At 43.5% G+C, this 20,272-nt stretch overlaps 1 protein-coding gene across 1 annotated transcript in view; it reads left to right on the top strand.

Annotated features, from left to right (window-relative positions):
- LOC138266668 (pulmonary surfactant-associated protein B-like) overlaps nucleotides 1-19,962 on the top strand; it is a 56,141-nt gene extending 36,179 nt beyond the window's left edge. Inside the window, exons 6-11 of the mRNA XM_069215473.1 lie at nucleotides 2,127-2,333; nucleotides 3,198-3,384; nucleotides 5,796-5,953; nucleotides 10,636-10,716; nucleotides 19,083-19,134; nucleotides 19,768-19,962. Of these exons, the coding sequence (XP_069071574.1) occupies nucleotides 2,127-2,333; nucleotides 3,198-3,384; nucleotides 5,796-5,953; nucleotides 10,636-10,716; nucleotides 19,083-19,134; nucleotides 19,768-19,835 (753 nt within the window). The 3' untranslated portion in view covers nucleotides 19,836-19,962. The remainder of the gene's footprint in view (nucleotides 1-2,126; nucleotides 2,334-3,197; nucleotides 3,385-5,795; nucleotides 5,954-10,635; nucleotides 10,717-19,082; nucleotides 19,135-19,767) is intronic.
- The last annotated feature ends 310 nt before the right edge of the window (nucleotides 19,963-20,272 follow it).

The raw sequence follows: 20,272 nt of genomic DNA, 5'->3' as shown, positions 1-20,272 counted from the left end.
TGGACTTTGTATGAATTTGCTAAGGGACTAATTACTCTTCTGTTGATTTGAATATATTTTTGTCCTATTCTGGTATAAATAATTGTTTTCATGTATGGATAGGGTATTTGATATTGAATTACATTTGTATTGTCAAATTTTGTAAACAACAATTTTTTCTTAGTACATATTAAATGAAATGACTTTGATTTATCAATTAAAATTTCCTCTTTAACTTTTTAACTATCAATGTTTGTACTGATACCACTTTTTGTAGGAATTTATATCACAGTTCTCTTACACAACTTATTGACTTATGACCATTCTATAATTGTTAATAGAGTGTTATTACTTTTTATGTGTGCTCCATTCTCATCTTCTCATAAAGTTAATTTGCTGGCACAAGCTCGCTTGTGCCGACACACATGCTTGACAACAGGCATGTTTTGAATGTATGAGCACCTATACAATACTCGGTATTATAGGAATATGGGGCAAACTTTGGGTTTCTGTTGTCAATTTCTTGTAACAGAAGTACAGGGAGGGACGGGGCAGGGCCTCAGGAGGTGGGAGGGAGGAGGAGGAGAGAGTGTGCACCTAAGTGTGCATGTGTGTTTGGCCAGCCGTCTCAGGCTGGCCAAACACAAATGCGCACTTAGCCGTCCTAGGCCGGCCAAGCACAAATGCGCACTTAGGTTTCTCCAGCTCGGCTGTGCTTAACGGAAGAGCTGCAGAAACTGCACAGACCCCAAGGCACTGTCTGAGACCAATCCTGGCACTGCATTCATGCTATGGTTGGCATGAAAGCAGCACCAGGATTGCTGGGGAGCCTGTGCTGGTGTCCCAGCAAATGCTGGGACACCACATGGAGGGAAGAGGAGTGTGAGGCGTCAGGAGACAGAGACAGCAGTAAGGTACGTTTATTTAATTTAATTTTTTATTTTCCCCCCTCCATCTCCGTACCCTCACCCCTCCCCTTGAGATTTGCGGCGACCGCCGCTGATTCCCACAGGTTCCAGCATCTATGTGCAAGTGTTGATTTTCGTGCTTTGTTTTATCTTAGATGCAAACTATTTTTCCCAGTGTAGAAAACCTCCCTACATCACTATGAAACTTGAGGGTGCTCTGCCCCTTCCTACCCTGAAATGGGACGTAGGCAATCTCTGACCTTTTTTTTTTTTTAGAATGCTTTCAAACTTTGAGTATTGGGCATCCAAAAAGTTGAACTGTGCCTTGTAGCAACCACTTTCCACCCCTCACAGAGAAATGTAATTGCATATAATTATAATGTACAGTTGTGCTTGTAATTGCAGTTAGATAGTGCTCACTCTCCTGATGAGGCATTGAAGTGCTTTACACTGGGCAGTATAGTGCACCAGACTCAAGGTTAGTGGTTAAACTAGTGTTATTGGTTATGGTTAATTACAGAAGAATACATGGATTTACACGTCCTTTCTGTTATCTAGCAGGCCCAAATTCAGCAATTTTCAGCTACATATGTTTATGACCAAAACTGCTTTGTAAATCAGGCCCATTGTGTACAATTGATCTGGGTGAATCTCTTTAGAGAGGTACATGCTCTTCACCACTCTCTATACATAAAGGGGATCAGAGAGAAGGCCAATAAGTGCTGAAGATTTCTTAGGGTGGATTGAATTAGACCATCCCTGGCAAAAAAAAAAATATGCCTGCATCATTCGTTACAACCAGGTCAGACTGCAAGGGGCAGGGTCCTGGTAAAAGGGCCCTACTGCAAGTTCTTCCGGGCTGGCAAGGTTGGAAATTGTGTATGTGTGTGACACAGCCAGTTCATCAAGTACACATTGTACAAGTTAATAAAAAATGCATGGCAGGTCATTGGGAGTGGTTGAACGTCTTCTGTATTGCATGTACGCCCTTCACACTAGTTCCTTATTTTTAGCCCATCCTTTGACTTCTCTAATGGAGTTATCTACTAATGTGTTGTGTGTGGAGCAAAGTGGCAGAAAGTGATGAAATGTGATGCAAACTATTAGATCAACTTACAATTTAGAATGCCTGCTACACCGCAGAAAATTGTGCGGCACAGCACAAGTACCTGAGAAACCCCTACTAAATCGAGATCCATGTCTCAGTGATTTGTAGTCTTCTTTCTGTCACTTCTACAGCTCGAGGCCTCTTCACATGGCGGTCCTGAAGATGCAACCGAGGAGGGGAAGAGGAAAAAGAACAAGAAGAACAAGAAAGGGAAGCAAGACAAGAAAGGAAAGAAGGGCAAGAAAAACAAGAGAAAAGAGAAAACTGCTGTGAAATGCTCAGGCTGCACCCAGATTGTGACAAACCTGAAGAATTATGTTGGGGGAAAACTTGATGACGTGAGTGATCTAACCTTGGCATCAGAAATATCTGGGCTTGAGATCTAGACTAAATCGTAACTTTCCACTTTTACCAGTCTCTCCTTGGTGTTGCTCACCAGATACACCAATCCATCCCTAATACCCTTATCTCTGTAGCGAGTGACCAGGGGCACCCCCTTTCTACTCCATTCTACTCGAGGCCGAGTAACTACACAGAACCTTTGGTGAGTAAGGTGGAGGGGCAAGCAGAATGAAAGGGGAAAGTTATTCCAGAACTCAAAGATGGTCTATGAGCCATGTTTAAATTTGAAGTTTGTTTTTCATAATTTCATGGTTAAGTGGATTATTAGCTGATCCCTGGAAAGTAATTGCTAGAACAAACGAATATTCATTTTATCCTTCCAGGCTAATGCCCTGGATCTCTAGAAATTACATGTTACCTTTGGCCACCAATCACAACAATTCGAAAAGTTAAATATGCTCTCATAGTCCAAACTGAGTTTATGATGAGCTGTCTGATATAAACACAAACAAATACCTATTACCTACGCCTGTGCTTTTTCTCTTCTCTGTTGAAAAAGCAAAGCACTTACAAAATGTCCAAAGTAATGCAGCCTAATATATGTACCAAACTTTGCATAATTATAAGGAGGGTCTAAACAAATTATTTTTAAGGTCACAATAAGAAGTCATATAATGAGATTCGTAATAAAAAGCCAATGGTGGTGGGAATCACTGATGGAATGGCATGTTATTTGGTATTGACGGGTTCTGATCACTCATTGTATGTTTCTCTCTTTCACTCTTTACCTTGTAGAAAGTATTTTAGACTCTCCACATTACATTTCATTTGTGTGTTTAACACATCCTATATTTTTATAGGACACCATCAAAGGAGCTGTTGATTCCATGTGTGATAAGGTGGATGACAGTATCATGAAAATCTGCACAACCATAAAGGAGAAAAACAAGGATGACCTAGTAGCAGCTGTGAAGAATGGGGGTAGCCCAAAAGACGTCTGCACACAGATTCAGTTGTGTGAGGGCCAAGAGTTGGAGGAAAGTGACGGTAAGGCGATGGGATGGGGTGCCTCCTGCACTTCTAAGGTGCTATGATAACCTAGACCTTGAGGTGATATGTCAGAACCCTTGGGCTCTGATATTATCACATCATCTTGCACGTCACCTATGAAGACTGGAATCCTGAGATTGTCCATTTACTACAGGGAGAACATTTTCTCATGGACCTTTTGCTACCACACTAGCATCTGCTTCCTGTCCCTGGGATTGGGCGTTCTTATGAGTCTATCACTGTCAGCCTGTAATATTAAGCCTGTTCTGGAGGGCAGAGTTCCCTTAGATCTAGTAGAACTGGCTTTCCCCCTTGCTGTTTATGTTGTAGGTACTTGCACTAACATCACTAATGTCTCCATAGCCTCCATTTCCTTCTCTTGGAAGTTGAAGAGTGTTTTCTTATGAATCTGGGGCAACCCAGATGATGTCTGATCTCTGATTCTGTGTGGGTGTTATTTAATAGGGATCTTTGATTGGTAGAGTGATCTCGGATCCCTTCTTCTGGGAGTTGACAATCTGATAGGGATCTCGGATTATCACCTTGGCACACCTATAATCTTTGTAAACTCTGCCCCTAGAGGACGGTTATCCTATTGAGCCTCTGGTTGAACACTATAGGTGCTGGAGTTCAATGCCTGCTCTGGAAAGAAGATGTTTTCATGATATCAAGAACTAGTTGCTTCTTCTGGAGATGGTCCTCGTTCTTGCAAGACTGATTCTCTAGTTAACATCTGCTGATCTCATTATTTTCTGGTGTCCAGTGACTCCTCAGCAAGTTGGAACCTGTGAATGGCTATAGAACTAGTAACCTCGACTCATATGTTCTTCTGAAAAAGGAGTCTATGGCTGACAACGCTTTGTTTCTATGTGGTTCAAAACACTAAACAAAATTCAGAAATCACACTACATTACACCCTCAATGTCCACAGCCACTTCTCATTTTCACCTGATCCACCTCATCACAATTGATGTCTCCCAATATTTTGCTCCTCAGTACCATGATGTGCAACTGCTATGGAGAAAATCATTCACTAGTGATAATCCTGAATTGTACAAATCTGCACTTGACACCATCAATGCTGCCCTTTATGAGGCCAAGGTGCTATCAAGACCTTATTATATCTCTTTAGATCCTCACAAAGTATTTGTCCCACACAGTGAACTCACTCCTCGCACCCCCATCCCAACCACCCATCTTCCTCCACAGACCACCTTATCCTCAAACAACAATCCATAATAAGATCACGACTATCAGAAACACTGAATCTGCCCTCTTCATTGTCTTCCTTTTACCTGGTCTACTCTGCCACCTCAAACTCCACAGCACTATATGCCTTAACAGGATCCTTCCTACCCTTAAAACACTGAGAACCTTCCCTTGCCCTCTCAGATGGTTTCTTTTCTAAAATGATCAAATCTAAGGCTCTTTCATCGAGTGCCTTCAGTTCTCTCTAAAAAGCTATACCATTCAGTGCCTCTCTTCACCAATGTTTACTCACAATGTTTCATGAAGCTTTTATATTTAACGTACTCCTAACTATTTCTCAAATAAAAAAATAGCACTAATTTTGAAGATGTGGAGATTTCTGACTATTGTCCAAAATAATAGTTTGCCAATGATATGCCAAAATTCAAAGCTTTGAAGATATCAAAGGATTTTGGTTAATGTACTTTTTAAAGATGAAAGAGCCATTAGAGGAAAGAGTTCCAACTGGATTGACATTCAAGTAGTCAACGTAACTATACTACTCATATATTGGAGTGTTATTGTTAATGGGACAGTCAGAATGTGTGGAGATTAACACAGTGGTGCCAGAAAGAACACATTTTCGAGACTACAGATTTATTTTTGTAGGGTCTACATAACTGCTAACTTTCTCCTTGAGATGTTCTCCTTCAGATAGAATTGGATGCATTAGCCAACAACACTGGGTGACTTCTATCTATCTATCTATCTATCTATCTATCTATCTATCTATCTATCTATCTATCTATCTATCTATCTATCTATCTATCTATCTACCTATCTATCCTTAGCTACGAAGATATCCATCTTTCTGTCAGTTGATAGTTACTTAGAGTGTTTAGGTACATAATTATATAGATACCTTTCTATATATTGCTAGGTAGCTAGCCATAGTAAGACAGGCATAAACAGACAGACACACGCACATACACACACACACACACACACACACACACACATATATATATACACACACACACACACACACCCCATCTTTAGTTATCTAGATACAAGCATGGATAGACAGATATGGATAGGTATCGAAAAGAGAGTATTTAATGTGATACTCATGAGGTAACTCACAATGAGGATACCCACCTTGTAGGCAGCTTTGTTAACAAGATTATCACTTGGAATGGTCCTTGTGTCTCCTGTCCCAGGTCCTCATCTCCCGGCGCCAAGGGTTGGTCCGACCTGTATCTTTTGCCAAGCATTCATCAGCTTTGTGAAACCTCTGCTTACTGAGAAAGTGCAAAATAAAGCCACTGGGCAAGTGCTGGCAGGTTTCTGCATGGAACACTTTGGTAATTCGACTACGGTAAGGGCTGCTGCAATTATGTTCCCTTTTAGTATTGCAAGAGAAAATGTACTTGTTGATGGCGAGTGAAGAGTTGACGAATCAATGAGGGAATTATTCCTCATACATGCAAAGTGCCAGTCATGATGTCCATATGCCCCATGCCTTTTTGACTTGAAATGTCACCTTTTGAGGAGAGTTTTCCAAGAGTAAATGATAATACTATAAACCTCAGGCCAGATAGATCACATCAATGTTAAATGTTCCTATTGAGAATGTTGTAATTTCATTAGCCATCCAACACCTTTTCACGGAAGAAATATGTAGTGTGAAAACATTCCACACACTCAAAACATATTACCTCTGAATATCTTGAAAAGCCAAGCTATTTATGAATTAAATCTGCTTCATTTGCTTCTTTACCTTTTCAGGAGTAGAACTGATATGGTCTACATAAATTTAAATTTAAATATAAATTCACAGATGTATGTAATATAAATATAAAACTCAAGAAAACACCTACAAAATCTGTAATTAACTAAAGAAGTCTGAACATCGCTGTAAGCCAGTATAGGTGCTGGAAGGAAATATGAAACCTAAGTTACAGATTTATCTTTAGTGCTCTGATAGCGTTCCTGACTGCTCTATGGAACAATGTTGTTACTTCATAGACAATACCCTTCCATTTAATCTGGTAGTCACACTATAGCATATATAGCCATATATAAGAAAGCATATAAGAGGTTAATCTGAGGGCAACTGATCTCCCACACTTTGGGGGAAGAAAAGTGGAGAGAGCAGGAGTGTTGGGATTTAGATATGAAACAGTGCAAATGGAGGCAGAGTACATAACTTTGCCAACACCGGAATTGACAAATAAGATAGAGAAGAACTAAGAGGACTACAGACACCTGATATGGCAGGAAGCTAGGGCTCGCTATCGGCAAAACAAGGGCAGGACAGAAATAGATACGCAGGCTGAGATGGAGGGATGGTGGTATGGCGAGAAGCACAGCCTGGAAGAAAACAGCACATTTGCTGGATGTATACCGCATGCATGCCTCATGCGGCTCGCAGGAGCTACCAGGAGCGGCTCGCGGGGCTTTGCTGGGGAGGGGTGGCGAATGGGGCAGGGGTATTCAGGCGGGGGGGAATTAATTTAAAAAATAATTAAAAAAATTACTTACCTGCTTCACCGCCGCTGCGCCACTACTCTCCTGCACTACAGGCACAGGCTCTGAGCCTGTACTGCAGCCAATCCGAACACTGCTGACAGCAGCATTTGGACTGGCTGGGAGGGCCCAGCTATGGTGCTCCCAGGCAGACTGGAAGCCTGTGCCTGCTCTCCCCAGCCGAGCAATTGTGTCTCGGGCCGGCCAAACATACATGCACACTGATTCCCATCATAGCCCATGGCCCGCCCTTTTACTACAAAACAATAATAAATGTAGTTTATTAGCGGCTTGAAAAACACTGGAGGCTGAGATATCAGACAATGCGATAGCAGAGGCCCTGACCCACTTAAAGAGTGGGAAGGACTGGGTCTTAACAGCTATTTGCCTGAATTTTTTAGGTGCCTCCATGCTCAGATTGTACCCCAACTTGGGAATTGCTCAGGAGTGCCAGGCAGGAAGGAGACCCATATAGAATGCAGGGAAATCCAGTAGGACTGCACATCCTATCAGTCCACCTCGCTCCTAAATATGGAAGTGATGGTGTTGCCTTGGGTTCTTTCGAGCCACATGCTTCAGGTAATAGAATCTATGGTGACAGTGGACCAGTTGAGCTTCATGCCACATACAGTGACGTGACACAACCTCAGGTGCCTATTCTGTTGCTTGGCCTGCAGAGAGAGAGAATTGGGGAACCAGTGGTGATTTTCTCACTAGAGCAGAAAAAGCACTTGATTCAGTGAAATTATCCTACCTAATGGCGGTGCTAGAGAAAATCGGCTTTGGAAGGAATTTTCTAGAGTAGGCCACACTGCTCTACTGGGACCCCAGGGCAATGGTGCTAGTGAATTGGACACTTTTGGAGAAAATATGGATAGAAAGGGGCATGTGGCAGGGATGTCCCACTACTATTTGCAGTGGCCCTTGAGCCACTTAGATATGGATGTGTAGCGATGGCCAAATTCGGAGCCTGTGCTGAGACCCAGATTGGGAGGATGTAATCTCTCTGTACCCAGATGGCATCCCTCTTTATCTGGCTGATCTGGGCCAGTTCCTCCCAGATTAGAGAGAGACACTGCTAGTCTTTGGAGCATTCATGAGGCTTCGGATCAACTGGAGAAAATTGGTGGCTTATCCCCTGACAGATAGGTGCCTCCACATCACGGACACATTCTGGTCCACTGAGAGTCAGCTGGTTTCAAGTAACCAGGTATTTATGTAATGACTGATCAGGAAAAGGTTTTCCAGGAGAACTTGGGAAGAATCCTGGAGGCATATAGGCAAGACATAGGCCAATGGCAGAGTCTTCCATTGCCACGGCTAAGCAAAGCAACATTATACAAAATGATGTACCTGACCAAATTCCTCTATGTCCTCTAAAATACATCTTATGTTGTTCCGTATAGGTTTTTCCGGCACGTGGATGAGGTCACTTGAACACTGATATGGGTGCGAGGGTCCCACGGATTGCCCCAGCGAAGATGATAATGAAGACATGGGCGGGGGCATAGCGCTCCCGACCCTGTGGCTGTACTACTAGGTGGCACAGCTGGTGGTGGGGAATGATTGTTTTTTTTTTTAACGGCACAAGCCATCCCTTCTGGCAGATAGAAGGACCTTAGACCTGGTGGGCTATCTCTGTCACCTGTACTGGGTAGGGAAGACATAAGGGATCTCATTACAAGCAGTAATCGTGGTATTGTGGTGGATATCTGGAGGAGAAGGTGCGAGTCACAGGCTGGCAAGGGAAGATAATGATGATGACATCCGTTGTGGGAGTCAGAGGCCCTAAAGGACCTTTAAGAGATTGAGGGCTACAAAAATGGAACATGCTGGGTATCTCAGAGTTGAGGGATGTCTGGAAGGAAGGACAGTTTAATCACGTCATAGAGCTGCAGGCCGAATATGATCTGTTGAGTAGTCAGTTCCTGAGATACCTGCAGATGCTGCACATCTTTAAGAAGCGTAACCCCCACTGGAGGACCAGCTGGAGGAATCCCCCCCTGAGTATAGGTTACTGGTCTCTCCTTTGCACAACCATGCCATTTCACTAGTCTACACAACTCCTAACTCACTCCTAGCTCAAAGTTTCCTCCCCATAGACTCACTCAGACACAGGTGGATAGGAATTTAGGTAAAATGGCAGGTGACACAGTTACACCTCATGCCCCAGTTGGTCACATTTGGTATGTGAGGCTAGCAAACAATGGAACGATACACACTGCTCTTCTGCAACATATTCCTGGTAGTTGCCCGACAGGACTTAATCAAACAATAGGGTAGCCCCTCCATGCCCGAAGTGCGGGAGTGGGAATCAAACTTTGACTAGTGCATGAGGGCGGAGGAGCTGGTATACAAAGCCTGAGGCTTCTCCCGCAAATTTGAGAGAGTCTGGAATTTCTAGAGGAATGAAGAGCCATGCGGTTGCCTGGAGCTCCATGTCCATGCCAGATATTATCATTTGCAATTTTACGCTGCCTGCCTGGACAAAGTTTATGTTGGGAGGTGGAGAGAGTGGGGGGTTGGGGCTTGTTGACTGGCCCACATGTATTGTATGTTTTGTGTTGCAAATGCTAATAAAAATATTTACATAAGAGAAGTCTGTGCATAACAATGTCAGTGGGTTTTGGCTCTTGTATTAGCATTAGCAAAGTCTTCATCAGAAATATGAGGAAAATTAATTGATTTTTATGTGGAACAGATAGTGAAAATTGACAAAGTCAGATATTTTGGTACACTAAGAAAATGTGCCCATAGTCAATGTCCGCCATAGTCTTTGGATACCACAGTACTTTTGTGCCTACAAGAACCTAAAAGTGGGAAATAAAATGTCTGAACACAGATAAATGTTTTGGAGACTAGTACTAATGATCTGGAGACTTGGTCAGGGTGAGGCACATTGAACTCAGGGAGTGCAGTTTGAAAAAGGGGCTCGCTCAGAAGAAGGAACCCAAAAATGAGCAGAGTGGGCCTGGTTAAGGAACTTCTGAGGATAGAGAGTCTGTAGTCAGGATAGGGAGATCTGAGCCTGGGGTGTATGCTCAGGGTATTGGACATTGGCAAAGGTGTGTGGGTGTCAGTATAAAGGTCTCTGATACATGTTGTGTAGCCAAAGTGGGAGGCTCTGAGGTGGGTATCTCTAGGATGGAATAAAGGGTTCTGATATTAGGATGTGTGGTCAGGTAAAGGGGCTCTGAGATGAGAGAGAGAGAGAGAGAGAGAGAGAGAGAGAGAGAGAGAGAGAGTGAGAGAGAGAGAGAGAGAGAGAGAGAGAGAGAATATGTGACTCAGACAGTGATTTGTGGTCAGACTGAGGGACTCGGAATGCATGCGTACTACAATGAACATACTCGGCCAGGAAACTCGTGAAGTGAGGTCCAACTGATGTCCATTTTAGTTAGACTTATTCATTGAATCTCTCCCTGTTTTGCTCTACATTTTTACATTCCTGTTGTGCTTCTCATGTTTAAAGGCTCCTCCATTCGTCTCTCTACTAAAGTTTCATTATACCTCTTTATGTTTCCCCCATAGTGCAACGGCTTCCTTTCAACTTATGGAACAGTGGTAAAGCAGGTCCTGCTAAAGCCCTGGGACCAAGTCATCACCTGCTGGGTAAGTGATAGGGCTGTGGAAAGGACCAGCAGGGCACAGAAGTATGCTTGAGACCTCTAGAAGTCCAGAGATAGACAACATGAGTAAATGGGCGGTGAGCTTCTCATAATTGATGAACCTAGCCTCAGAACCATGGCCTGGTATTGAAGCTTCCAGGGTAATCTCACCTCCCAAGCAAGGTATCTTTAAGCTGTTATTAAGGGTCTATCTGCCAGCTGTCATTAAGGGTCTATCTGCCATTTCAGAGCTGTTTACATTTCCCAAGATGCTTGGATCAGGAAATCAAACTTTTGTGACTGTGAGGACCATTGGGCTGGAATGAACTGTATCTAGAGCTTGAGATGAATGGGTGCTCATGGCATAACTTTACCACCCTAGAATCTGTTAATTAACTAATCTGAGACCGCACCCTACGAAATAGATCTACCAGCAGAGATCGCACTTTGTTCTCATGGAATAAAGACCATTCCTCAGTCCATGCAGGACTGAGAACTGATGTCTTCTATATATTATGGTTGCTCCAACTTACACTTTTCCGATTGGATAACAATAAAGTTATTCTCGTATTTCCCAAAACTACTGTGGTAACAACCATCCTATCGATTTTTGCTTACGTGGGGAAGTGTGTTAGGAATCAGACAAAAACATCAGAGAATCTCTTATCTTCAGGTGAAAATGTGGACCCCTGCCCCACTTACAAAGGCAGTAAATATACACTTTCACTGTATAACAAAGTATTATTATGTGCTATTTTACAGATAATATGAGTGACAATTATTGCCATAACTATTGCAACGTAATTTACACAGGTCTGCCAAAGAATTTGACTTTAGAGATTCTAAAATTAAGGAGTCCTGGGAGAAATTTTAATTATGCTAGAGTACTTGGAGTAATTATGCATTACTCTTGTGATGTAAAATTATGCAATTGCACCAGCTGAGTAATTTGAGTTATTTGGAGCAAAGATCCAACTGCATAAGCAAAGGAACTAAGAGAGAGAGTGGCTGCTGGCTACTGCTGTTTATGTCTTGTAGCACTTAGTGCTATTCTCTTAGTGCAAAATACATCTTCAGACCCATTGTGGAGGCAAGGGCGCATTGTGTGCTAAGAAAATAGCCCTAAATGCTGCATCATGCTTCTCACTTAACTATGCATCATTACAATTAATTTTGCTGTAATTACAAATAATTACATTAGAGAGAATTATGCCAGTTATACCCACCACTAAAATGAATCTGTGAAGATACGCCTCTATTTTCATAAACACAACCTTATCAAACCAGCTAAATAAACTCTCTACTTGTATCTACATTCTCCACAGGTCTTTTTGGGAAGCTTAACGGTATGCCAGCGACTTTACGTAGGCACAAGCGTAGACACAAACATCTTTGATTAATTTACGACTCCCTATCTCAGAGGGAGGTCTTAGTAGCCAGACAAGGATCAGAACTATTTGGTGGCACTGTGCCAATGGATAGCCACAGGGCTATCATGACATGATTTGCTTGAACCTAACAAAATTACTGGGATATCACCTTATGCCTTGTTGGTCACACAACTATTTGCACCTACACATAAACATGAAAAATGACTTGCATTACTGGAAGTAGCCAGGCACTCTAGGATAAGAGCCCCTAGGCACACAAATACAAAGGTGGCATAACCCCCCTCACTTACCACTCTGTACTCTGGTAGACTTCGTGAAGATGGGCAGGAGAATAGACATAGATGTTAGGACAGGTGGTGACACACAGACATTAGGAGATCTGGTGAATGATAAAAGACTGCAAATGTTATAAATCCTCAGATTGAAATGGTCATCCTGGCGGGGCCGTTCCATGCTTTCACTGCATCGGTAGCCTTATTCGAAGAGATGCAGAATACTGAACTTGAGCTGTCAAAGCTTCTGTCGTGCTGCGATTAGGGAATGGAAGAAGAGCAGTAACACAATTATACTAGGTGTTGCTGGACATGATCAAGGCAGAGTTGGTTACTCTACAGGTGAGATGATCCAAGCACGTGGGACAGGACTTGACAGATGTGGAGAGGTAAAAAGTACTGGACTACCCAAAAGCAGTGTCCAGGAAAGCTAGATTAAAAGTCATACAGCATCTTACAACGCACTTATTTGACACCCATCTGTTTCTACAAGATATTTTCCTCAACATCAAGCGCATGCCCAAGATGCCAAGTTATAGAAGATGACCTGCAACATACATTTTAGTGAAGTGAAGTCCAACTATAAATTCATATAGGAAAGAAAGGATTGCAGACACCAGGGTGGAACGAAATTCCAAAAGAGGTATGCGAGGTTTATTAGGGAGGCCCATTAGATGTATTCTGGCATGTAGATTTCCAGGCTCACCCTTCTATTGACCAAGAGGCAGCTAACAGTATCATGGAAAAGTGAAAGCAAACCTCGAACATCCAACTGCAACTGGCAAACAGAACACTCTAAGTGAGTGGAGGTCAAAGGAAAGGTATAGATCAAGAATAATAGGCAGGAGGGTGGACAGCTTTGAATAATAGAATGGAAGGGGGTTCTCCTGAGTCTTACTGAAAAGGATGATACTAAGACCCCCTTGAAGTGGGTGGGTTGATCCCCTACTGGGGCTACAGGTCAGCGTGCCTCAGTAACTATGACCACCCAAAACCTTATTGAAAGTAGAAGGGAACAGGGTTGAGACAAATTACCTAAGGGTGCAGGGAAAACAATGGAAGAACCAGCAAAAATCAACTGAGTGTTAGTGCTTGAGTGAAGAATAAGACAACACATTTTTATATACTTTGAGAGATGAGAGACAAATTATTTATCAGAAACAGGCATATGTTATATAACTAAGAATCTATCTGCACAGCTATATATAATCACAGACAACATTCAAAATGCAAATATAGAAATTTAAAAGATAGGTATGTGCACCATACACACGGCCTGCTGGAATAAATGCCCATCATGTTTACAAAATCTGGCTCAGTACTGCACCCTCACCAGAAACTAATGGTCAGCAATGTCACGTCTGGTTCCCAACATGTTTCTTCAACCATCAGGGGATATCCCTGAGAGCGCAAATCTAACTACCGATCAGGAGCCCAACACAGGTCCCTGATCCCCCTTTTCCACCTAGTCTTCGGCCCATGAATTTATGAGAGATCCGAGAGTCTCAAATGCCTCTCACCACATTCTGCGGTTGGGAGGGGCATGGGTGTGTTATGCCACCCACTGCTATATCTCGGACTCAGAAATCTGCTAAATCCCAAACATTTTATGAAGGTGAATACCTAGGGCTTTCACAGGGGTAACAACTTAAGAATTCTGGAAGGCAAGATCAGCCCACCAGAGTGGAATCTAGTGGTCTGGTTAATAACCTTTTACTCTTTATATCTTCTTGTTCTGTTTTTCCGGTCTGTGCTAGCACTCAGGCATGGCTCCTCCGTTAGGGCTCGTCACATTCCCTCCCGCCCCCCCCGCCAGCAGTGGCAGTAGCAAATCGCCTTTAACAAGCAAAAAGATAATAAACCATGTTTATTATCTTTTCAATTGTTAAAGGGGCACGGCATTGGGGATGATGAGATGAGGGGAGTGCACTGTGTGCTCCCCTCACTGCGCATGTGCGTTTAGTCGGCCGTCTCAGGCCGGCCAAGCATACATGCCCAGTAGGCTCTCTCCAACCCAGCAAAACAGTTGCCGGGCTGGCAAGAGCATGCACAGGCTCCCAGTCTGCTCTGAGCAGCGTCAGGATTGGGCACAGGGGAGGCTGGGAGCCTGTGCCTGCCTGCAGCGACAGGAGAGGAGCACTGCAGCATGGGAGTGGGGCAGGTAAGTGATTTTTTCCCAAGCCCCCCACACCACCTGCGACCCTGTGCCACCCTGTGAGCCGCTCCTGCTAGCGTTCTAAAGTTACTGCACTATGATAAATGGAACTTTTTTAATGCCTAAATAAAGTAAACAAAGTAATAAATAAGAAGTTCCAATGCCAGTGATTTAAAGATGACCAGCAATACCTGATATCAAGTGGGTGTGTGGACATTTATAAAGCATCAAAACCTGCTCCCCAAGACATCATGACAGTAAGATATTGTACAAGGAAACACAATGGAGCTATCAGCTTCCTAACAGAGTAGGTGCATTTTCAGTTCTAAAAGTGGTGAGATTTGATGCCAAGACTTTCGATTCTCATTGTGAGCACTATTTTGTTCACTTACCACACACTGCGTTCAACAAATGTAAACAACAATAAGTAATTGTGAAAAGGCAACATTACCAGTGTCATCTCTTTGGCTGAAACTCCTCTTCTGGCTTCATTCCATTACAATAAGTCAAGCAAAGTATGAGGGGCATTCAATAAAACACAAATGGAGACCTGCTCAGAGAAGCCATTTTGCAGTACTCCAAAATGAAATTCACAAACCTTGATCTGGAAATCTTCAAGCCCTATTCAAAACCCCATTTAGGAATATGTAACCTGGTACCCGTATAATACACTGTAATACACTGTTTTACATACTACTAGGAGTGGGTGGTGACCTACACTCTGCTCGCAGAGTTTGTGGATTTCTTCCCACTCTGGTCTCTGCTTAAAGTGTGGTGTTCTGAAAAACTCTGCAACGTTAAGTTTGCGGGCACGAGCAAGGAAAATCTTACTCCAGACAATCTCCCAGCGAGATTTCTCAATGCGGGCTGTCTCGGATGGTCCCTACCGCTCACACGGGGAAACCTTCCATTCATGTTGAGGAAGCTACAGCTCAAGTAGAAAATCTAGTCAAGCGGCAGAAAAGAAGCAGCGCCCTCTTGAGCTGCGCATGATGCCATTTACGCTGATTTTACAGCACGGGACAAACACCCGGTACTAAAAATCAGTGCAAACGGCGCAATTTAACAAAATCTGCCACTTCGCGGAACTCCACGTAGCGTAAAGGAGTTTTTTGGTCACTTCGAGGTGTTCTGCATAGATCTCTGCCCAGGCCTACATACTAATACAGATCTAAAATGAAAATAAAATGGGAATTTTTGAGGGTAATTTGACTACTGGTGGCATGCATTTCAGGAAAACCTTCTTGGCTGGTGCCCTTTTTTTAATTTTAACTTTCAAAGGCACGGATCTGTATTCAACCAGAAGGCTGCCAGCAGTATGTGTGGGCTGTAACTGTACTCAACGATGCTGCTTCCTTGAAATGCCAACTACAGGGGTACCCTAGTTAGAGTCACCATGTGATTTTTTCCCGCTTTATATTGCAGCACACTGTTAGCAGGAAACAAATGCATTAACATGCCACTTCATCCACCGGTGTCACTCACATGGCAAGGAGCATGGTCCCTTGTTTATTTGTCTAACCTGCAAAAGTGTGAAAGCTCAGCGATTTTAAAATACAGCCTCGGGAAAATCGATAGCCCCTGCCTTACACCGGACCCACTGTTGGCTGTCTTCTTTTCTTGCTTCCCTTTGTGCTCTATTGATTCCGTTCACTCTCACTCATCCTGTCTCTCTTCTGTTTATTGTTGCACAAACCGCCCACTACCAGTGTTACTCTGTACCTTATAGATCGTGGGCTTCACGTTTGGTTATAAAAATCCTCCTCTTAGTTATCACTCATCTTTTTTCTATTATGTGTTTTACATCGTCTACACCCAACCATCCAGCACTTTAGTTCAATTTAGTATAATTCAAAAGATTACGGCCAGTAACTACTGTGTGTTTTTAAAACCATATACTATCTTAGTAATATGTGACACTAATGTATCCTTACTACCTGTACACGACGTGTGTCATTTTTACAGCATTCTGTCCGTTGTGTCCACTTTGTCCACTGAACTATCCGTATTTGTTATATTCAGGACTATAGCCCTCAATATGACTTTGACAGTTTTTTCCTAAGATTGCCGAAGCCACGGACGCCAGAAGACCACTATATTACGATTACTGAAGGATTTCCACCACAATTTGGGCGGAAATACTCCAGTAGTCGTGCTGGCAGTCGGAGGCGCAGAGGTGGTTCCCCCGCCGGCCCTGCCAAAAGGACTCCGCCAGCCATATTACGACCTGTAATACGGCCTGGTGGTGTCGTAACGGCGGGCCGCTGCCGGTGGTGGAATCGCTGTGTTCCATCACCTCAGGGAGGAGCACCTCGGCAGAGGTAAGTGTCCTCCGCAAAGGGAGGGGGTGGGGAGTGTGAATGGATGTGTGTGAGTGTGTGTATGCGTGTCATAAATGGGGGGAGGGAGTGGGAGTGTTTTTGCATGCATGTGTGACTGTGTGTAAATATGGTGATGGCGAGGTGTGTGTGGGTGAATGTGAATGCTGGGTCAGGGTGTGTGTGTGCATGGGTATAGACAGGGGTGGGGGTTGTGTCTGTATGTTGAGGAAAGGAGGGGGTGGGGAATGGGGTGCGTATGTGTGTCAATGGGGTAAATGTAGTGAGTGCGTGTGTGAGTGGGGGTGTTGTGCGTATATGGATTTGGGGGATGCGTGTGTGTGTGAGCGTAAGGGTGTTGTGAGTGTACGCCCGTAAGTATAAGGGTGTAGTGAGTGTGAGTGCGTGTCAAGGTGTGCGTGTCTGTTGGTGCGTGCATGTATGCAGGGGGAGGGTGGCCACTACTGGGAGCAGAGGGGTGGGGGGTTGCTGGTGGTTTGTGGAGGTGCAAATATTTTAAGGGAAGGGTGGTGGGAGGGCTTTTGAGTAGGTGAGGGGTGGGTTAGTCGTCTACCAGCGACAGGAATGCAAATTACTATCAACGGTAGCATTTCTGCCAGGAATTTCATGGCGGTGCTGCTGCCACAAAATCCCTGACAGAAAGGGGACTCGTGATACCACTGGCAGTATTGGGTGGACTGCCGGGTTGTAGATTTTGATCTCTGCCTGGCTGTCCAACCGCTCTGGCAGTACCAGCGGGGATGCAGCGGTTTGACACAGGACAAACCGCCACACTTATAATGTGGCGGTCTTCACTGCCCGCCCGTCGGTGGTGAGACTGCCACCACTGCTCTGGCGGTATTCAGACTGCCAGGGTCATAATGAGGGCCTATGTCCTTTTTAACACATGTATTTCAATGTAGTGAAACTGAATTGCAGAACTATTGTGCTTACTACCCCTGTCAAGGCGTTGTGTGCGTAAAGTTCCTTGCACTACTTTTTTATAATAGCACATACAGCACATTACAATCAAGGCTGTAGCTACAAGCTTAGATACCCAGATAAGAAAGTAACACTTTTTTCAGTCTCTGAAAAATCACAGATACACAAACTGTGGCATTATTTATTATTCCACTAACAACTGAAAGGTACAACTATTTCACACTTATTGGGAGATTTTCTCATATAGCATGTACTTTAAAGGCTTACAGTATTTTTTTAAATGCTTCCTTTTGTCATTATTTTTTACATTTTTCGCACATCACTGCCAGGTGAAACGTTTACAAATTACCATTAGTGCCAGTGAACACCTGTGCTTCCTGATGTGTTTTACAGATAAGAGTCTTGCAGACGATTTCGCCTGTGCCTGCGATTTGTTCTCCTCATAGTGATATACACATATTTCCACTGCTGTGCCATGAAGCCTAAAGCACCAGACAATGGCAAACGCACCAATCACCGGCTGACCAGAAGTGTAACAGCAGTTGATTGGCTTCTAGGATTTACTCCATATGTTAGACAGCCCTCATGGCTGTGAGGGGCTTGTTTTAAGGTTTTCACTGTGCCTGTGTTGGTGGCCTACCACCTAAATTGGTGCGGGGTTGGCAAATGTCTTGTGAGGTGTGAGCACTTTGTTGAAGATCATTCTGTTTAAATGGCTCAGCTCTCACGTCTGCTCTCCTAATCCTAACCCTTGTCTGGGACCTTCCTTTCCAGCCCACCTCTTCTGCACTCTCACTGTTGCAGCCATTCAGGTGCCAGCCCCAAATTTCCTTGGACTTTGAGGCAGCTTCAGGAGGGCATGAAATGCTTTACAAGTTATTACATCATACCATAACACAACCCTTTAAATATAGTGCTATATAGTTGCAAATTAGTGACTGCAATGACTATGTTAAAAGCAACTTAATGTCAAATGGGCAGAAGCTACCTTACATATGATAGTAGTGAACATTCTATATGGACAAACCACCCTTAATGTAAATATATTGTTGGGGTAAATAGGTTATAGTCTTTGGTGGAGGGCAGCTAGGGGTGTTTTTTCTGTAGAGCACCACAGTATGTCTTCCTACTAGTCATCCATTTCCTATCTGAAAGGCTGTGGATAAAGTCTCAATGACATTGAAGCACCTTCTCTTCTGACCCTTCTCCACCCCCAAGGCTCTATTGCCCTCATTGACTTCTAATGAAGGAGTGCACTTGCAAGAATAATGACGTGAATCTTGCTTTTACAGGAGATTGGCGCGTGTGAGGCAGAAATCTCGATGTCACAGTCTGGTGTGAAACGTGAGTAACACGTGCCTTACGCTAGTGCATACAACCTTCCAAATGTTGCTTATCCGAAGCTGGCAAACAGCCCTCTTTCTGGGACACCACGGTATACAAATGATTAAGCAAAATGTGGGATTCTTATTTTACTCTATTGTATCTGCATTTACATTGCACTCGCTACTCCTGAAGAGGCGTTGAAGTACTTAATGTCGGGCTGACAGCACACTGCGTTAGAACTCTAGGTTTAGTGTTTAATCCAGTGGTTCTTGAATATTGGGATTAGTCTTCTCAAGCAAACCACTCTATGCATTCACTCCAGTTTCTTTGTGGTAGGTTAAAGTAAAAGGAGTTATGTGTGATCATTATTGGGGAAAGGTGGATATGTGAAGTTCATGCAGATGTTTGGTGGGGTTAATAGATGAGCTAGAGGAGATTAGGCAGTATTAGGTTGCCTGGGTATGTATTTAGAAATTGTAGTCCTACATAACCTCAACTGAACCGAAATTCTAGATTACAGTGAGATAGACATGGGAAACTTGATGAGGAAGATTGCAAGCCTTCTGACGTTATGTGATATTATTGGCCTTGATATGGTAATAGTAAAATCTGATCCTTACTGATGGAGATCTTTTTTCCCTGATTCAAAAGGTGCTGCCTCACAACATAAAAGCCTAGAAGATACATATTCCACTCAGCTGCTAATGGTCAATGACTGAGGTTAACCGGCCTCCCATGATCTTCGTGAATAACTGTGCTCAAGCTTTGCAAGTGGCGTAACATTTTGGCACCTGCAGCTCTGCTGATGCTTCTACAATGGAGAGGAATAAAGTTTCTTCTTGTCTACTTGTATTGTGGTTCCTGTTATTGGATGCAATCTGCAGAAGGAGGGTACTAGTGGTGTACATCATCACATGAGTTAATGGGACAAAGAAGTACTATTTTGAGAGCTCCCTAAATCAGTGGTTCACAACCTGTGATCCAGGGACCCCTGGGGACCGCAAAGCCTCCTCAGGGAGTCCGTGACTGCTTAGTAAATTAAATAATATTAACCCCTTCGCTGCCAGGCGTTTTCCCCTCAGGTGCAGTCTTTTTTGGGCTATTTGGGGTAGTTTGCGCTTAAGCCCTCATAACGTTTTGTCCACATAAGCTACCC

This window comes from Pleurodeles waltl, chromosome 11 (genome assembly GCF_031143425.1).
Source record: "Pleurodeles waltl isolate 20211129_DDA chromosome 11, aPleWal1.hap1.20221129, whole genome shotgun sequence".
In the NCBI taxonomy this organism is placed as follows: domain Eukaryota; kingdom Metazoa; phylum Chordata; class Amphibia; order Caudata; family Salamandridae; genus Pleurodeles; species Pleurodeles waltl.
This window is presented reverse-complemented; position numbering and strand designations above follow the sequence as displayed.